The sequence below is a fragment of the Apium graveolens genome, unplaced genomic scaffold (assembly GCF_009905375.1).
Source record: "Apium graveolens cultivar Ventura unplaced genomic scaffold, ASM990537v1 ctg5493, whole genome shotgun sequence".
In the NCBI taxonomy this organism is placed as follows: domain Eukaryota; kingdom Viridiplantae; phylum Streptophyta; class Magnoliopsida; order Apiales; family Apiaceae; genus Apium; species Apium graveolens.
This window is the reverse complement of record NW_027418992.1, coordinates 84,865-102,692: the sequence shown is the minus strand read 5'-3', so window position 1 is coordinate 102,692 and position 17,828 is coordinate 84,865. Positions and strand designations below refer to the sequence as shown.

Sequence of the window (17,828 nt, the reverse complement as noted above, 5' to 3'; positions counted from 1 at the left end):
AGTGAAACAGGCCCAACAAAGTTCAATATGTCTCTCTGTTCCTTTTATATTATTAGTTAAATTAGCTAAATTTTAATGATTCTTGTAAGTATAATTAGTGATTTATCGCCGGAATATAGCACATATGATATTTATACTGACCGTTAAACACAATCATCATAACACCACCACATATCTCACCGTCGTCACCATGATTGTAACAACCATAATATCAAACATAAATTACTAACTTTAACTATTAATACAATAATTACCATATGTAGAGAGGTGGGAAAAAGAAAAAGCTCATAAAAAAAAGTTTAAAAAATATGAATGGAGGCATATATGTGGTAAATGAAAAGTAAGGAACATGGATGATGGTAGTAACAAGGGGGTGATGGTGGTGATAGAGGTGATGATGGTAGTAGGGTGGAATAATGAGTTAAGTTTGAAGTGAGGGATTTTGGGGAAGAGTCGGGGGTCACGTACAGGAAATTAAAAGTAAGATGAGTGGATAGTATTAAAGTGAGATGAGTTGGACTTAGTTTCTAGTTTTTATTTTAAGACAGTTTTTATTTGAACAACCCCTATATATATTATATCATAAAATTTATAATTATTTATATTTAATAGACTTCGTATTTTAATTCTAATAAATTATTATATATACTTCTATAAAGAAAACTTACAAATTCTAATAAATTATTATATATACTTCTATAAAGAAAACTTACAAAGATTAATCAAATTAATAAGATTGAGCAATCGGATATTTGGCATGGAATTAATCGATTAAATGGGTAAATTTTAGAAAAAAAGTAATAATAAAATGTATATGCTGTTCGCATAATAAAAAAATTATATAAAAAATGTATATGCTGTTGGCATAATTAAAAAATTATATATAAAAAAGGGGAGAATTGCACGTAGGAAGATGAATGTGCGTACCCGCCGTTGGTACCCATCTATATTTTTAAAGGGCTGTTTTGGCGAAAGCTAAAAGTACACACAGAAATACAAAATACCAGTACTCTACTACAAACTGTACATATAAATACAAAGTACACAGACACACACACACAAGCAGCTCCTTCTTGCTCGGATTCGATTGAAAGAAAGCATGGAATCGAACAAACAAACTGATGATGTTTTGTCTTCTTATTCATCTCCTGTTCTAATTCCTCAGGTAATCATTTCTCTTTTTAGCTTCTTTCTTTTCTTTTCTTTTTTATTATTCACTGTGATTTTCCATTTTAAATTACTACATAGCTTTCTTATCTAATGCTTTTGCTAATTCATCACATGTTTTCACTAATATTATACTGTGGTTGTGTGTTATTTCTTATTAAACAAGGCGGGTGTTTGATATTCTTTTAGTTTTGTTTTACAAGAGACACTTTTTTATTTGATTTGTAGACTTGGGGATTTTCATTTGTTTATGTATTAATTCTGTGACGTTTAGATTAGCTTATTGAATTCCTAAACTATAGATAACCGGTAGTGATATAAGGATGAGTACAGTTTGCATCCCACAAACAATCATTCACCTACATTATTGATACAGCACAATAATGAAAAACTGTCCTGCAGAATCACATATCTACTATTCACGAAACAGACGCAAAATTTCTTTATTGTGTATCTCTTGCTTTTTTGCATAGTCCTTGGAGCAACTCCAATGGAAGCACCGTTTAAAGGTGCCCGAACATTATCAAGTCATTGTATATAATAATAATTTTTATTTTTTCTTTCGTCCATGTTATATTTGCCAACATTTAACTAGAAACTGCTCTGATACTTGTCGCTCCTACAAGGTGCCGAATGAAGGGAAAAAAAACTAGAATATAGTGAAAAATGTACAAATGATATATACTTTTGTTAGAAGGGTTTGGTTGTTTACATAAATACTTTCGATTTTGACAGCTTTAATAGAGATAATGTCAAGATTATAAGATAAAAGGTGCCACTGCCCTGATCAATAATTTTGTTTTTGTATACCATCCATTAAGAGGCTCCTGGCGTCACCCTTAACGCATAGAGATGGTTATCTAACACATTTCATATATTTGTACATTTAATATATTAGATTTCCACTTCTTTATACACAAATGGTACTCTGTATGGTGTGTAGAATATCATCTGCTGGAGTCTTAACTGAAGTCATGGTATTTCGAAATAATATTTGATGAACAATCCCAAGTGGTTTCTATCTGACTGATTTGATATAGGTTGCCGTAACAAGTTGTGTATTAATGCAAAGTTGTGTTCTTGACTTGCTTATCGTTACCACTGGTGTATGACTACTAGTTTAGCTAATGTTGATACATGATATATGCTACAGATTGGGGAATCTAGCGAAATAAGTGAAGAATCCATAGCCAGCCAACTGTTAGAGCGACAAAACCATGTTGTGGAGATTCCCATGAGAACTCCCCAGAGTTCTTCCGAGAAATCTGTGAATATAAACATGCCCTTGACACCAAGTACAACACCAAAAAGGGTGATTTTTTCCCCAATTCCTAGCCCTAGTTATGCCAAATTCAACGGGTCCTCCAGTCCCTCATTATCTCAAGGTAAATCATCCTTGAAATGCCTCCTTCCTAAATTAAGTTTCAAACTGAAAAACACAAATTCAGATATTGAGAAGGCTGCCATCCTAGCTCTGGTAGGTTCATCATCACCGCGGAACAAATCATTTTTTCCAAGTACAGGATCTCTTACTAGGTTGTTTACCCCCAGAATGAAGAACACATCATCACTCCCAGTAACTCCAACCATACACTCAAATCCAGAGTCGACACATGGAGGGAACACAAGTGATGTACAGAATGCAGATGTAAGTATCAACCTATTGGTAGATAGAAAATTATTTTATTGTTTCATGAAGAATCCCCTTTGAGTTCGAGTTAAAGATACAAAAATACTGGACTACTAGATTATGATAAATTGATTATTTCTACACCAAGAGAAAAACAGATAGCCAGTATGATTTGCTTGTTCAAAGCTTCTTGTTCTAGAATATGATTCCATGACCCATGTATCCATGTAGGATGCCTTTCCAGTTTTTCTTGAGACTGCTTTGGTAATTAATGCAACTATGCAAGTCTATTATACTCACCATTGTAGCATTTTATTCTGCATAATAATCAATTTTGCATGTACTGAAACTCCAAAGAAGATAATTCAAAAGGGTGCTTGATGTCCAACCCATTACAGCATGGGCACCCTTAAGCTTTTTGCAATAGAGTCTGAATTAAGCTTCTTTATCAGTATCAGATTATCTCTGTAGGAATCTAAAGGGTAATCTCAGCTATCAGTTGTGTAGGTAATGTATTATGGATGCAGGGTTTTCCTTTGCCAATCTTTTTTATTTGCAATAATGTATTCATCTATTTTATTATGTCTCCTTCATGAGATGCCTCTTCTGAAATCCTACTTCAACTTTAAAAGAGGTTTTTAAAGTAAAAATAATCAAACATTATAGTGTTTTTATTGTTATTTTTCATGTAATGCTTTTTGTTTAGTTATTAATTCCACCTCTTTTTAAAAAAATTAGTTACTTTACAGAAAGGTGGGAACCAATTTTTTATTCACCGTTCACACTCGGTGCCTGAGCTAAATAAAGATGGAACACTAATGCAGCTGGAGACTTTAGGTGGTGTATTTCGTGTGGTATCGATTGCCCCGAGAGTGACTGAAGGAACTAGTGCACCATCAAATGCTACTCCACCATTGGATACTGGTAAGTTTCTTTCTCCTGTATATTAATTTTGACAACATATTATGATCATGTAACCGATGATATCCAGAAACAAAAATTGGGAAATTAATGTAATTTTGAATTCTGTAGCAATGTCACTTTAGAATGATATTGTAATAGATGCTTAGGGTCTAACAGGTACCGTGGATCAAGTTTTTGCTACATTTTCATCATCTGGTGTACCTTGTAGACACAATTGCTTTCCTTACCAACATTTGAATTATTAATTTCGTGGTTCAGGTGAATCTGATGATGATGGTGGTGGTAGCGATGAGCATATACTGGAAGAAGAAGCAGTCTGTAGAATCTGCTTGATTGAACTACGAGAAGATGCAGATACTCTTAAAATGGAGTGTAGCTGCAAAGGTGAACTTGCTTTAGCACACCAAGAATGTGCCATAAAATGGTTCAGTATTAAAGGTAACAAGACATGTGAGGTTTGCAAGCAAGATGTCCAGAATCTACCTGTGGCCCTTCTACGAATTCAGCATACTCGGTCCAACATCTTGCTAGGAAATGGAGCCGGGAATGCTGAAGCTGCAGGATACAGGCAAGTAATGGCACTTTCCTTGTGCCAGGCACAAAAGGGGCATTTTTCTACATCTATTAAATATTATATACCCATATCTTTATCAATGTTCTCGACTGGAATTTCCTACATCTGTCTTGAATAAATTTAGAAAACTAAGCGAAGCAGATAAATTGTTTTTTGTTTCCTTTATAAATGTCAAATTTTCTTAGCTTTGGGTACATGCGATCTGCGGAAATTACATACTTTTATCGAGAAAAATGTCTAGCTTGTTATCTTCCATTGTGCTCTTGTTGCATTTCATAGGGAAAACAATGACTATCTGTTCTCGACATTAGCTTGTGTTGCATCTGTTTGATTATGACTTTTCGGAAATGTCTAGGATTTGGCAGGATGTACCTGTACTCGTTATAGTTAGCATGCTCGTCTACTTTTGTTTTCTGGAGCAACTTATGGTAAGCCAACCTTAGTTTCTATATTTCTTCTGCATCAAGCTAACCATTGTCCCTATTATTAATCCCTCAATGCAGCTCTCAAACATGGGATCTCATGCAATCACTTTATCTCTTCCATTTTCCTGCATCTTGGGTCTCCTAGCATCCATGACATCAACAACTATGGGTAATTGTATTATATTTAGAGAAATCATCAGAAATACTACTCTTTTAAAAGTTATTTGCGGCTTTATTATCTTTTGAAAATATATGTGAAAATAGAGTTTGCAACTAAAAGCAACCAAGTGCAACTTTTTTAAATACAGTTTGCAACCCAATGCAACTCTTTATAATATTTTCTATAATTATAATACAGCTGCTTTTGTTGCATTTGAGGTTAATTTTGGTTACATTCAGTTGCATTTGGTTGCAAAGTTGTATTTTTTGCAAAATATTAATATTTCATAAAAATGTGTTTTTGCAAATTAAATAATATAAAATAACTTATATTTGTTAAAAAAATCTCTTATTTTTAATGCTTCCAATACTAATATATGCCATGGATAAGTCATTTAAGCGTTATAATTGACGTCTCTGCAATTTATTTTCAGTAAAGAGATCATATGCATGGATTTATGCCCTCATTCAATTTGGACTGGTTGTTCTATTTGGGCATATTTTCTTTTCTGTGGTAAGAGATGTTCTTTACTCAAATTATAGTGCCAAGTCGAGATATATATAATATAATCGAGGATGATTTTTGAACTCCAAATTCTATGTGCTTCATTTTATATACATGGTGACTGGCAAATGGATAAATTTAGTTAGCAATTTTTGTAACTGAAAACTACACAAAAGATTTGTTACACGTGGGACCAGTTTGTGTGCCTAAAATTTTAAGTGTTAAAATGTTGGAAATAGAGATTTTAATTTTTTGAGAGGAAAAGAAGAATAGAAAATTACTTCAACATACAAATATTGAAAATTGGAATTCGGGTTACAACGCATATGTTGATAATCTGCGGGGGATGGACAGCTCGGAGTGCAGGTTGTTCTGTCAATATTTCTTGCTACATTTGCTGGATTTGGAGGAGCGATGTGTGGAGCTTCTATATTAATTGAAGTGCTGAAATTGCGAAGAAGGTGGCTCTTGTGGAGAAACCAACAGCACGATTCCGATGAAGCTGGACAAGTGCAGCAGTCATCAGGTGATGAAGCTAGACAAGTACAGCAGTCATCAGGTTCTGTTCATGCGCCTCATTCAAATCCTATCTGAAGCAGGAAACCAATGAATCCGTGAAAGAGTGCCAAAGCTGCGGGTTACATTTACCTTTTTTTTTTTTTTAATTTAAAAAGGAAAAACAATGTATAGCGGTATAAGATTATTTTAGCATTAGAACTTATAAAAAAGGAATATACATATTGATGACTGTTTCTTGTGCCAACTTCTACGTTTCATCTCTTTTGAAGAGAATGATATAATACACACAGTGGCGGACCCAGAAAGTTTATTTAGTGGGGTCCAAAAAAATTTTTGTACCAAATTTTCAAATTTAAATTTTTAATTTAGTTAAATTTTGGATAAGTTAAAAAAAATGTTAACAAAAATTATTAAAATATAAGAATAATTTGTATGCATCACCTATTCACCATGATTTATATGTCAGGACTTAGCAATATAGTAAAAAAGAAGTGGCATGTATGTAAAAGCGAAAATTTGTAAGCAAAAGTACAAGTAGAAGAAAACACAAATTTAGAAAGAAAAAGCGGAAGACAGGGTTCGGGTTCGAACACCGGTTAATGGGGAAAACTACATCACCATAAACCAGCTAGGCTACCAGCAGAAGTCAGTTTATAAATATACTACATGAATGATATTTGAAAACTTAGGGGGGGCCAGGGACTCCTCTGGACCCCCCTAATCCGCCTCTGAATACACATGTTGATGAATCTCGTCGAACTCGAAAGAATCACATGTTTATTATTAATTGACCCATTATAAAAGGAATGAATAAAAAACAAATGTTAAATGAATTTTTTCAAAATGACAACGATACTAAAGACAAGTTTACACGAGCAAATTTTGAGAAAAATTAAATTGCTCCGACTTCATTTTTATCACTCGTCTGTCGGCTTCAGGCCTTCAGTTATTTAATTTTGTAATTTTTAAATCAGTAAATAATTGAAGATATATATTTTTTTGTAATATATTGTACTTTTTTAGTGTTATTAGTCCTGATATTTGATTTATCTAGATTTTTTCGGAAACGCGAACTTATATTTTTCAGGATTTAAAGTTTTATTATTGTTTAAATTTTTAGGTACATTTCTAAATGTATAGGAGAAATAATAAACTAGGAAACCTAAATTTCTCCCCAATTTTTTTTTTGAAAATAATGACATGTCAATATATGGATAGTAATTTTTTTTTGATAAAAATATGAGAACATGTGATGTGTGTATAAATATACGATTTAAATCAAAATTCGTTATCTGAGAAATTTTTTTGAAATTATTTAATACTCTTATCATATGATAATTTTTTTAAAAGCAGTCCAAATAAATTTCTCAAATATTTACTGAATGACATGATATAAAATATGATAAATTTTAATATGGGATGCATGTATGCTGGCAATTTCTCATATTATATTAATAGAATTATTATTAAAATAAATATTTGAGGTATTGGCCTTTGTCAAACTTAACGTGTCTTCAAAAAAAAGTCTTCAAATTGCGGGTTGATTTATATTGATGATAAATTTATAAGATATTCTGGAGTCCGCCACCGGTCTAGCAAGAACTCCATCGTCATCAATCATCAATCATCAATCATCAATCATCAATTAAACAAAAAACACAATAACCCAATTCAACTCGTTTAAAAACTCAGCTGAGTCAAATGTTACGAAGAAACTCACTGAGTTTATCATGGAAACTCATCATTCCTCCCACAAAGTCTATGTATACAACTTCAATTAGATCCACTACTACCACCTCAACCGTTACCAATACACGCACGCTAGGCCTTGGAGTCCCCGACCCCCCTGCTAATACGACATCGTCGTTGTTCACACACTATGGTCGCTGTTATTGGGAGCTTTCCAAAGCAAGGCTCAGGTTTGTCAATTCCTATTTTGTCCCTTTTTATTTATTTCATTTTTTGTTGCTAAAATTAAATTAGGGTTTGATTATTGCTTCAATTGAATTGTTTGTATTTATGTATTTCAAGTTTCTCCAAACTTATTTACCCCCGGAATTTGAATTCAACCATTTTTAGAATAATATATTATTAAGATGTATGTATTAGTTGAAAACCGATATGTATAGTGTTCTTCGCCTGGAAATGAAAATGTTGTTATAAATTGAAACCAACTTTCGTTAACTTATACACTTTATAATTTATTAGATTTGACTCTAAAATTCAATTATGTTATTTTGTATAAGTAAAGTTAGACATTGTTAATATTTATCTACTAATGATTTTATTAATGTTTTTCATTATGATTTTGAATTGTTATTATTTTATTTTGATGAGATACTTGTTGAACTTTATGTTCTCTTTATGTACCGTATTTAGCATTTGAAAGTCAATACATATAACTTGAAATATAATTTACTAATTTCTCAAGTTACAAAATTTACCATCGCTGTAAATGCAATTTAATATTTAAAAAGTAAGATCTGGTACTTTTAAAATTAAAGAACGAGGTTTTAAAATTTTTCGTGCATAATTCTTGAAAAGGATATGCAAAGCATGTATTGGCTTTGGTTCCCAAGTGACCTAGCTGGGGAAGTCGCTGAGATTGATGGGTCTTTGGTCGAAGCGTGGAGGTCCGCAAGAGATGACTCGTGCGTTAAGGTAACTAATATAGAATACCATTTAATGCAAGAGTTAGCTTGAGAAAAAAATATACGAGGGAATTATGCTATCTGTTAGCTGATATAAATAAATAAATATGAGTGAATTATGCAATCTAATGGTATGTGTAATTGACAACAGATATGCATGTTATTGCAAGTAAGGTTAAACAAAAATGCACAAAGTGGAGGCTATAAGAAACCTGGGAAACGATTACAGTGACGTATTGTATTTTCTCATATATTATTGTTCAAAATTAGATTCAATGAAATAACAGTATATCAATCGGGCGTAATTGATACTATTAGCAGTAGTCAAAATGCACAAAATGGAGACAATAAGAAACCTAGGAAGCGATTAAAGTGAGGTACTGTTAGTTCCTCGTATATTATTATTGAAATTAGATTAAATGACAAATAAAAAACTAAGAAATGCCATTATATCAATCAGGCTCATGTGCAAGCAATAGTCCAATTTGATTTATGGACAATACAAATACATGGTGATTCTAAGAGTGTACAGGGTGTATAGAAATGGAAAATAAGATCTACTGCCGTCTCAACAGCAAAAGAAGGGTTACCACACCCGCCAAAGTTTATAGCAAAATGACTTAATAATATGTTACCAGATGATTCTTGCTATCAACTTTTTTTTGCGCGTGTGGTAATCCTTCTTTTGCTGTTGAGACAACATCATATCTTATTTTCCATTTCTAAACACCTTGTACACTTTAGAACGACTCTGCCTTTATATTGTCCACAAATCAAATTTGACTATTGCTTTGAGTATCTCATGCGTCTGATTGATATAATGTCGTTTCATAGTTTGTTATTTGCCATTTAATCTAAATTTCAACAATAATATATGAGTTAATAACAATACCGCATTGTAATCGTTTCCCAGGTTTCTTATTGTCTCCACTTTGTGCATTTTAACTATTTCTTGTAGTATCACATGTGCTTGATTGATATAATGTTGTTTCACAGTTTGTATTTGCCATTGAATCTAGTTTTGAACAATAATATAAAAGGAAATACAATACCTCACTGTAATCGTTTGCCAGGTTTCTTATTGCCCCCACTTTGTGCATTTCTGTTTAACCTTGCTTGCAATAACATGCATATCTGTTGCCAATTATACATACCATCAGATTGCATAATTCCCTCATATTTATTTATTTATATCAGCTAACCGATAGCATAATTCCCTCATATTTTTTCATTTATATTAAGCTAGCTCTTGCATTAAATGATATTCTACAGTTGTTAACTTCCCTAGACGCGCTACACGAGTCATCTCATACGGACCTCCACGCTTCGACCAAAACCCCATCAATCTCAACGACTTTCCCGGCAGGCTCACTTGTCACTTGCGAACCAAAGCCAATAAAGGCTTTGCATATCCTTTTCAAGAATTATGCACGAAAGAAATACAACCTCGTTCTGTAATTTTAAAAGTACCAGTTCTTACTTTTAAGATACTATTGTTGGACTTTGTGTATATCTTTTGTTTGTAAATACTTTGTTGTCGAATTCATTATAAGATGTCCCTGTATTTGCATTTTTTCTGGAATTGTCTTGTGGCATTTTTTCTGGATAATTCTCAAGTAATAAATTCAAAATAGAGAAACAAAAAATCCGGTAAATTATTATTGAGTGAAAGTTGTTTATGCAAGAGATTATTTTAATATAGGTACCTTGAAAATGCGACAAGGCTGAGGCTTCTTAATTTATAAGCACTTCTTGATCAGGCTAAATTAGAGTTCCTGCAATTATTTAACATATATATATATATATATATTATTTTTTTAATTAAATTTTTTAACGTCTATAAATCTTAGTATGATATAGTAACATATCATTGTAGGGTAGTAAAAGTATTTTATGAACATTAAGTAGCCTTAGCATCTGGTAGGATTTAAATGGACATAATTTGTCAAAGATAATTGTTATTTCATTTCATGCAACTACGTGAGTGACTCTTTTTGCATAATTTTCGGCTTGTGTTAGTTTTATTCCTTTTGTATATTTCAGTTAGTTACACTTTTCTTAAGTTTTGACATTATTTTCTTTCTAATCAAAGATATAACATTTGATTCTGCTTATCTTCATACATGGACTTTATTTTTAATTCTATGGTTCTTTTAATGGAATTTTTATCGGTTTATTATTTTTTGTTTTTTTGATGATATTTTAGAACTTTGTTTTTCTTCATACTATTGCAGCATGCTAGTTGTTGCTACTTCTGGGGCAGGATATGTCCTTGGTAGTGGCGGTGCAGTTGACTATTTGGGTCTCAGTTACACATGTGCTGGTACAATGATGATTGCGGCGGCTGCTAATTCCTTAAATCAGGTTTGTTCTTGAGATATTTAAAATTCATGGTATTAAATAGTTTAAAATTAGTGCAGTGTAGTATAAAATATTGAGTATGTTGTTCAGTCAAGTCAGTTTTTTTTTAAAATAAATTCTTATGAAAGACTCAGTTAAAGTTAATTACTTGAGGACAAGAACATTGTTAGTTTGACATGCAAATTAAACTTGGACTAGGCTCAAATGTTTTGAAAAATAATTTGAGCTTTGTTTGAAAAAATATTACTCTCTCTCCCAATTTACTTGTCCAATTTGACTTTTACGCGTTTTTAAGGTGCATAAAACGCATAACTCTCTTCGTTATTTTTCAAATTATTTTTTTCTGAATTAAAATTTAAGATATAAATTTTTTATTTTAAAATAATTGACCGAAGTATGCGTTCAATACACCTTAAATTACGTGCAAAAGTCAAATTGGACAAGTAATTTGGGACAGAGGGAGTACCATGCTGTTAGGACCTGTCCAGGCCTGCTCTTTGTATAAATATAAAAGGAAACAAATTCCTTTATTGATAAACACACGCACACACAATCGGGTGGTATTCGAGAGACCACCCACTCTCCATAAACACACTTAAGTCAATCTTATTTCTTCATGACTCAAACATATAAATGGCTTCCCTATTTATAACCCCAATCTCAACTCACAATCCCTAGATTAAAGCTAAAATATTATTATTCCCACCAAATCCTCCCTTTGAAATCCATAACTGATGCACACACTAATTATTCAGATTCGTAACTGATTTAATATTTATTCTATATATTATGTTTCCTAACATTACCCGCCGCCCAAACTTGAACCTTGTCCTCAAGGTTCAAATGAGAAAATTGTTTCATTCTTTCTTTTTCCTTTTCTTTCTAATCCAGAACCCCTGCCTCTCCGCCAATAATTTTCTAAATTCCTTCCAGTTACAAGAAGGCCGCTGACATTCCCCGCAATAGTCCAAGAACAAAAGATCATTTCTCAAGTATACTATAACCGACCATACCTTCTTAGTTGGCGTTGAGAGGTTTACTAATTCAAAATAACTGTCAAAATAACTTTCAGCCTTCAACGACCCACCTTCAAGTTTTAAGCCTTCGAATATTTCAAGTCTTTGTGATAAAGAGTCCATGGATGAGCTTGGAGGCGATGAGACATCAAACAAACAAGTCTCTTGTTTGTTGTTGCCACTATTAAAATTTAATGGAGTCTGCCCTAAAACCTCCGATACTGGTGGTTGCTGATGAGACCTTTCATCTTCTTGAAGTTTTCCAAAATCATTTTTTTGAAAACTTGATTTAAGCTCTCTATCATTCGCTTTTACTCCCTTCAGCTTCTCCTCAGTTTCGTAGACCGACTTCTTGGCTTGTTCCAAGCCTTGCGAATCCTCACGAGCAGACGAAAATGGTCCAGTAGTCTTGCGACTATAGTTGTCCATTTTTGCAAGTATGGCAACCATACCTTCTTTGAGGAAAGAAATGTCTTTTTGAAACTTTTCAATATCCAACTTCAAAAATTTTGCTCGCATCTTTTCAAAAAAAAATCCCCTGGAAGTCGTCGACTCGATTTTCAACTTGTTTTGCACTTGTCGTTGCCCCAAGAACAGACGTGCTCTGATACCACTGTTAGGACCTGTCCAGGCCTGCTCTTTGTATAAATATAAAAGGAAACAGATTCCTTTATTGATAAACACACGCACACACAATCGGGTGTTATTCGAGAGACCACCCACTCTCCATAAACACACTTAAAAACACACTTAAGTCAATCTTATTTCTTCATGACTCAAACATATAAATGGCTTCCCTATTTATAACCCCAATCTCAACTCACAATCCCTAGATTAAAGCTAAAATATTATTATTCCCACCAAATCCTCCCTTTGAAATCCATAACTGATGCACACACTAATTATTCAGATTCGTAACTGATTTAATATTTATTCTATTTATTATGTTTCCTAACATTACCCGCCGCCCAAACTTGAACCTTGTCCTCAAGGTTCAAATGAGAAAATTATTTCATTCTTTCTTTTTCCTTTTCTTTCTAATCCAGAACCCCTGCCTCTCCGCCAATAATTTTCTAAATTCCTCCCAGTTACAAGAAGGCCGCTGACATTCCCCGCAATAGTCCAAGAACAAAAGATCATTTCTCAAGTATACTATAACCGACCATACCTTCTTAGTTGGCGTTGAGAGGTTTACTAATTCAAAATAACTGTCAAAATAACTTTCAGCCTTCAACGACCCACCTTCAAGTTTTAAGCCTTCGAATATTTCAAGTCTTTGTGATAAAGAGTCCATGGATGAGCTTGGAGGCGATGAGACATCAAACAAACAAGTCTCTTGTTTGTTGTTGCCACTATTAAAATTTAATGGAGTCTGCCCTAAAACCTCCGATACTGGTGGTTGCTGATGAGACCTTTCATCTTCTTGAAGTTTTCCAAAATCATTTTTTTGAAAATCTGATTTAAGCTCTCTATCATTCGCTTTTACTCCCTTCAGCTTCTCCTCAGTTTCGTAGACCAACTTCTTGGCTTGTTCCAAGCCTTGCGAATCCTCACGAGCAGACGAAAATGGTCCAGTAGTCTTGCGACTATAGTTGTCCATTTTTGCAAGTATGGCAACCATACCTTCTTTGAGGAAAGAAATGTATTTTTGAAACTTTTCAATATCCAACTTCAAAAATTTTGCTTGCATCTTTTCAAAAAAAAATCCCCTGGAAGTCGTCGACTCGATTTTCAACTTGTTTTGCACTTGTCGTTGCCCCAAGAACAGACGTGCTCTGATACCACTGTTAGGACCTGTCCAGGCCTGCTCTTTGTATAAATATAAAAGGAAACAGATTCCTTTATTGATAAACACACGCACACACAATCGGGTGTTATTCGAGAGACCACCCACTCTCCATAAACACACTTAAAAACACACTTAAGTCAATTTTATTTCTTCATGACTCAAACATATAAATGACTTCCCTATTTATAACCCCAATCTCAACTCACAATCCCTAGATTAAAGCTAAAATATTATTATTCCCACCAAATCCTCCCTTTGAAATCCATAACTGATGCACACACTAATTATTCAGATTCGTAACTGATTTAATATTTATTCTATTTATTATGTTTCCTAACACATGCTATATTTCAGTGGTTACAAGTTAAAATCGATAATGTGCACTTAATCAGATAATTTACAATTCCAGTCAACAATTTCTTTGATTCCAAGTCTTAGCCGGTATCTATACAATAATATGTAGAGTTGCTAACAGTACTTCCAGTTCTAACACAAGCACAACTTTTACAAGAATAATGTGGCCCAATCATATATGATAGTTCTTTTGAATGTTGGACATAACAGTAACAGGATTAAATTGTACATTCTTCATGGTAATATTGATGTAGACAGCTTTACTGAATTGTATATCATGCTGCAAGAAACCAAAGGAGGGACATGGAGTATTCTGTTTTCAGTTACTAATTAAATTATTTTGGTTCATCATAGGTGTAAGTTAAAATTGTGGGATACTATATAAAATGCATAAATACTGATGCACATTTTTCCTATTACTGTTGTAGATTTTCGAAATTAAGAATGATGCGAAGATGAGGAGAACAATGCGAAGACCCCTACCATCAGGCCGGATCACTTTACCTCATGCAGTCATGTGGGCTTCTTCTGTTGGTGTAGCTGGCACTGCTTTACTGGCATGGAAGGTAGCTAAATATTCTATTAGATGCATCTTTATTGTTGTTGCATAAAAATTTCTAAACAAGCTTGCTGATATCTGTCATATCTATCCCTTGAAATGCTGCCGTAAATATCTATATTACAAATGTGTACCTTGACCTGAAGACTAATACTACCTCTACTGACAAGTTCCCTCCAGGCTAATATGTTGGCAGCTGGTCTTGGAGCCTCTAATCTTGTTCTCTATGCATTCGTATACACTCCTTTAAAGCAGATACACCCGGTAAACACTTGGGTTGGTGCTGTTGTTGGTGCTATTCCACCTCTGCTTGGGTAAATTCTTGTTTGCTGCATCTCGGAATCTCTGGGAATCTAATCTTGAAAGTCAACTTTGATACCTTTTTAATGATTACGTGAGAGATAGAGGTTATGTGAAGCAATTTGAGTATATAACCATATTTGAAAACTTAACTTATTCACCATAATTTATGAATGCTACAAGTGTGCTACATGCATGCATTTTGTTTCAAAATCTTGGAATAGAAAATTACTCGAGAGTCATTGTCTGGCTAAAGGTCCTTGATAAAAAAATGTTGAATTGTTGCATGCATCTTAAGGTGTTCCATGTCCGTTGTGAAAGGAGATGGGTGCCATTTGGCAGGTTATATATTGCAATTTTGTGTGCAGGTGGGCAGCTGCTTCTGGTTCAGTTTCACTTAACGGAATGATTCTTCCGGCTGCACTCTATTTTTGGCAAATACCACACTTTATGGCCCTTGCATATCTTTGCCGTGACGATTATGCTGCCGGAGGGTATTCACCGATTCTGTTATCTTTTCCCTGCTCTTTTTTTTAAACTTTATATTTTTATAAATGAACCTAACCTTGCATTCCTTGGTAATGGATAGAATACTCACACCATTTGCCTTTTATGGGATTGACTGCTCTCTGCCTCTCCATTTTATTTTTAAAAAAATAGCTATTATAATTTCTTAGGATTACGTATGTATTTGATAAACTTCAAAAATGGAACCATGAGTGCAATTGTTTAACTATTTGGTGGGACATAATATCCAAATATCTAATAAATGTAATTAACTGGCTCGTTGGTGAACTTTCAACATTTCTTGATCATGATTCTTTGGTAATCTAGATGATAAGTTTATACCATCATCACCCTCCTTTTGTTGGTACCTTTAAAGAAAGAAAAAATGTTAATTTTCCGTCCAACTCATGGTTTTGATGATTTTGTTTCATATCCAGGTTTAGGATGTTTTCACTTGCTGATCCGTCTGGCCATAGAACAGCTTTAGTGGCTTTAAGGAACTGCTTGTATCTGCTTCCATTGGGGTATTTGGCCTATGATTGTAAGTTTATATACATTTGCGTTAAAATTACTCGGTTATGTTTTTACTCTGGTTTTGATTGAAATTCTCATTTCTATGTAAACGTAATTCAGTTAATTCACTGCACATTTCTCAAGCTATGCAATATTACATTCTAGTACCATAAAACTCTTTATGTTTATTCGCGATTCAACAATTTTGAAATTAGAGAGTAGTGCAATGTATTTGTTTTCTTTTTTGTGCCAAGTGTGTGTTTGTATTAAAATGACAATTGTCGTGCTCTTGATTTGATCTATAATTAAATAGAAATTTATCAACTTGGTTACTCGAGCAGTGTTTGTTGAGCTGCTGTTTTGTCCAAACAAATCAAACATCAATCAATTGAATGAACAGATTTATTGCTTCTTTTAAACAAATTTCAGTCATCATGAGTATCAGCAATATGACCAGTGCTAATGTGCTATTACGATATACCTTAATATTAGATATTGCCACCGGTATTCCTTAAATTAATGTGCTTTGGCAGGGGGCGTCACGTCTGGCTGGTTTTGCCTTGAATCAACATTACTTGCACTAGCAATCACTGGAACAGCAGCGTCTTTCTATGTACAGCGAACTACTGAAACTGCCAGGAGAATGTTTCATGCCAGTCTTCTCTATCTACCAGTATTTATGTCTGGTATTATGTTTCATCGACTTAATAAGGAGCACGTATCAGTGAAAAATTCAGAGGCACTTGTTGGCTATACATCCACCTCAGAAGCTCCGATTAAAGAATTTGGAAATTCAGATCAATTAAAGAAGGCGAAGCGCGTTGATCCTAGTTGTCGTCGAAGACGTCCACCTGTAGCATTTGCTTCTGTTGCACCATTTCCTTTTCTACCAGCTCCTACTTATTCTTCTTATTGATTTGCAAGTCTTTCGAGTTATGTACACCATGAATAAGTGTTCCAAAGTGACAATCTACAATAGAGAGCTCACCCAACACTCGCCATACTTTTTTGGGTAATATTTGTTTCATAACTTTTTCATACCTGGGACCAGTTTGTCTGCCTAAATTTTAAGTGTTCAAATGGGGGAACCAGAGATTTTAGTTTTTTGAGAGGAAAAGAAAATTAGTTCAAGAAACACATATTTGACAATGGAATTCGGGTTGTAACACATATGTTGATGATCTGTGTGGGGGATGGACAGCTCCTGGTGCGGGTTGTTCTGTCAGTATTTCTTGCTACATTTTCTGGATTTGGAGGAGCAATGTGTGGAGTATCTAGTTTAATTGAAGTGCTGAAGTTGCAAATAAGGTGGCTCTTGTGGAGAAAGCAACAGCATTGTCCCGATGAACAAGTGCAGCAGTCATCAGGTTCTGTTCATGCGCCTCATTCATATCCAATCTGAAGTCGGAAGCCAGTGAATCTGTGAAAGAGCGCCAACTCAATTGGTTCCTAGTCTTTTCACTACTTGTAGCTGCATGTTACATTTACTTTATTTTTATTTTAAAAGAAAAAAAACTACATATAGCGGTATAAGATCATTTTGGCATTAGATTTATAAAAAAGAATATTGATAACCGTGTCTTGTGCCAACTTCTATGTTTTATCTCTTCTGAAGAAGAATGATATGGATCACATGTTGATGAATCTCGTCAAACTCGAAAGAATTACATTTTATATGATTATGGTTATTGATTGACCAAGTAAAAAGGGAATGAACAAAAAAATAAATGTTAAATGGTTAATTATCAAGTGTTCAAATTTATTAATTGAGTACTAATTATAAAACTGACTGATAATTACAAAACTGACTGAAATGAGCCACTCATTTGAAAATTAGTATAAAAAATATCACTACAGTCGAAATTCTTGAAAATA

The 17,828-nt window shown here is 33.7% G+C and overlaps 2 protein-coding genes across 4 annotated transcripts; both read left to right on the top strand.

The window, feature by feature from the left end:
* Window positions 1-934: 934 nt before the first annotated feature.
* On the top strand, window positions 935-6,214 carry LOC141702686 (uncharacterized). 3 transcript variants are annotated; one of them, XM_074506318.1, is made up of 9 exons: window positions 935-1,165; window positions 2,321-2,552; window positions 2,640-2,815; window positions 3,547-3,721; window positions 3,980-4,289; window positions 4,651-4,723; window positions 4,799-4,889; window positions 5,314-5,393; window positions 5,739-6,213. In XM_074506318.1, exons 1-9 carry the CDS (start codon window positions 1,100-1,102, stop codon window positions 5,976-5,978), a joined length of 1,443 nt encoding a protein of 480 aa, XP_074362419.1. In that variant the 5' UTR covers window positions 935-1,099; the 3' UTR covers window positions 5,979-6,213. The 3 variants fall into 3 exon arrangements, with proteins under 3 accessions (XP_074362419.1, XP_074362418.1, XP_074362417.1); XM_074506317.1 differs by having other exon boundaries at window positions 2,321-2,815; window positions 3,622-3,721; window positions 5,739-6,214; XM_074506316.1 differs by having other exon boundaries at window positions 2,321-2,815.
* A 1,213-nt stretch (window positions 6,215-7,427) lies between these two features.
* Window positions 7,428-17,527, top strand: LOC141702684 (protoheme IX farnesyltransferase, mitochondrial). The gene is made up of 7 exons (XM_074506313.1): window positions 7,428-7,822; window positions 10,789-10,918; window positions 14,503-14,640; window positions 14,814-14,947; window positions 15,302-15,427; window positions 15,878-15,981; window positions 16,487-17,527. The coding sequence occupies exons 1-7, from the start codon at window positions 7,605-7,607 to the stop codon at window positions 16,867-16,869; spliced, it is 1,233 nt and encodes a 410-aa protein (XP_074362414.1). The 5' UTR covers window positions 7,428-7,604; the 3' UTR covers window positions 16,870-17,527.
* The last annotated feature ends 301 nt before the right edge of the window (window positions 17,528-17,828 follow it).

Coding starts and splice junctions, on each gene's coding strand:
- LOC141702686 (XM_074506316.1), top strand. CDS start 1,100: ATGGAATCGAACAAACAAACTGATGATGTTTTGTCTTCTTATTCATCT. Junction 4,890..5,313: donor CATGACATCAACAACTATGG/GTAATTGTATTA, acceptor ATTTATTTTCAG/TAAAGAGATCATATGCATGG. Junction 5,394..5,738: donor GGCATATTTTCTTTTCTGTG/GTAAGAGATGTT, acceptor GGGGATGGACAG/CTCGGAGTGCAGGTTGTTCT.
- LOC141702684 (XM_074506313.1), top strand. CDS start 7,605: ATGTTACGAAGAAACTCACTGAGTTTATCATGGAAACTCATCATTCCT. Junction 10,919..14,502: donor CTGCTAATTCCTTAAATCAG/GTTTGTTCTTGA, acceptor TTACTGTTGTAG/ATTTTCGAAATTAAGAATGA. Junction 14,948..15,301: donor GCTATTCCACCTCTGCTTGG/GTAAATTCTTGT, acceptor TTTTGTGTGCAG/GTGGGCAGCTGCTTCTGGTT.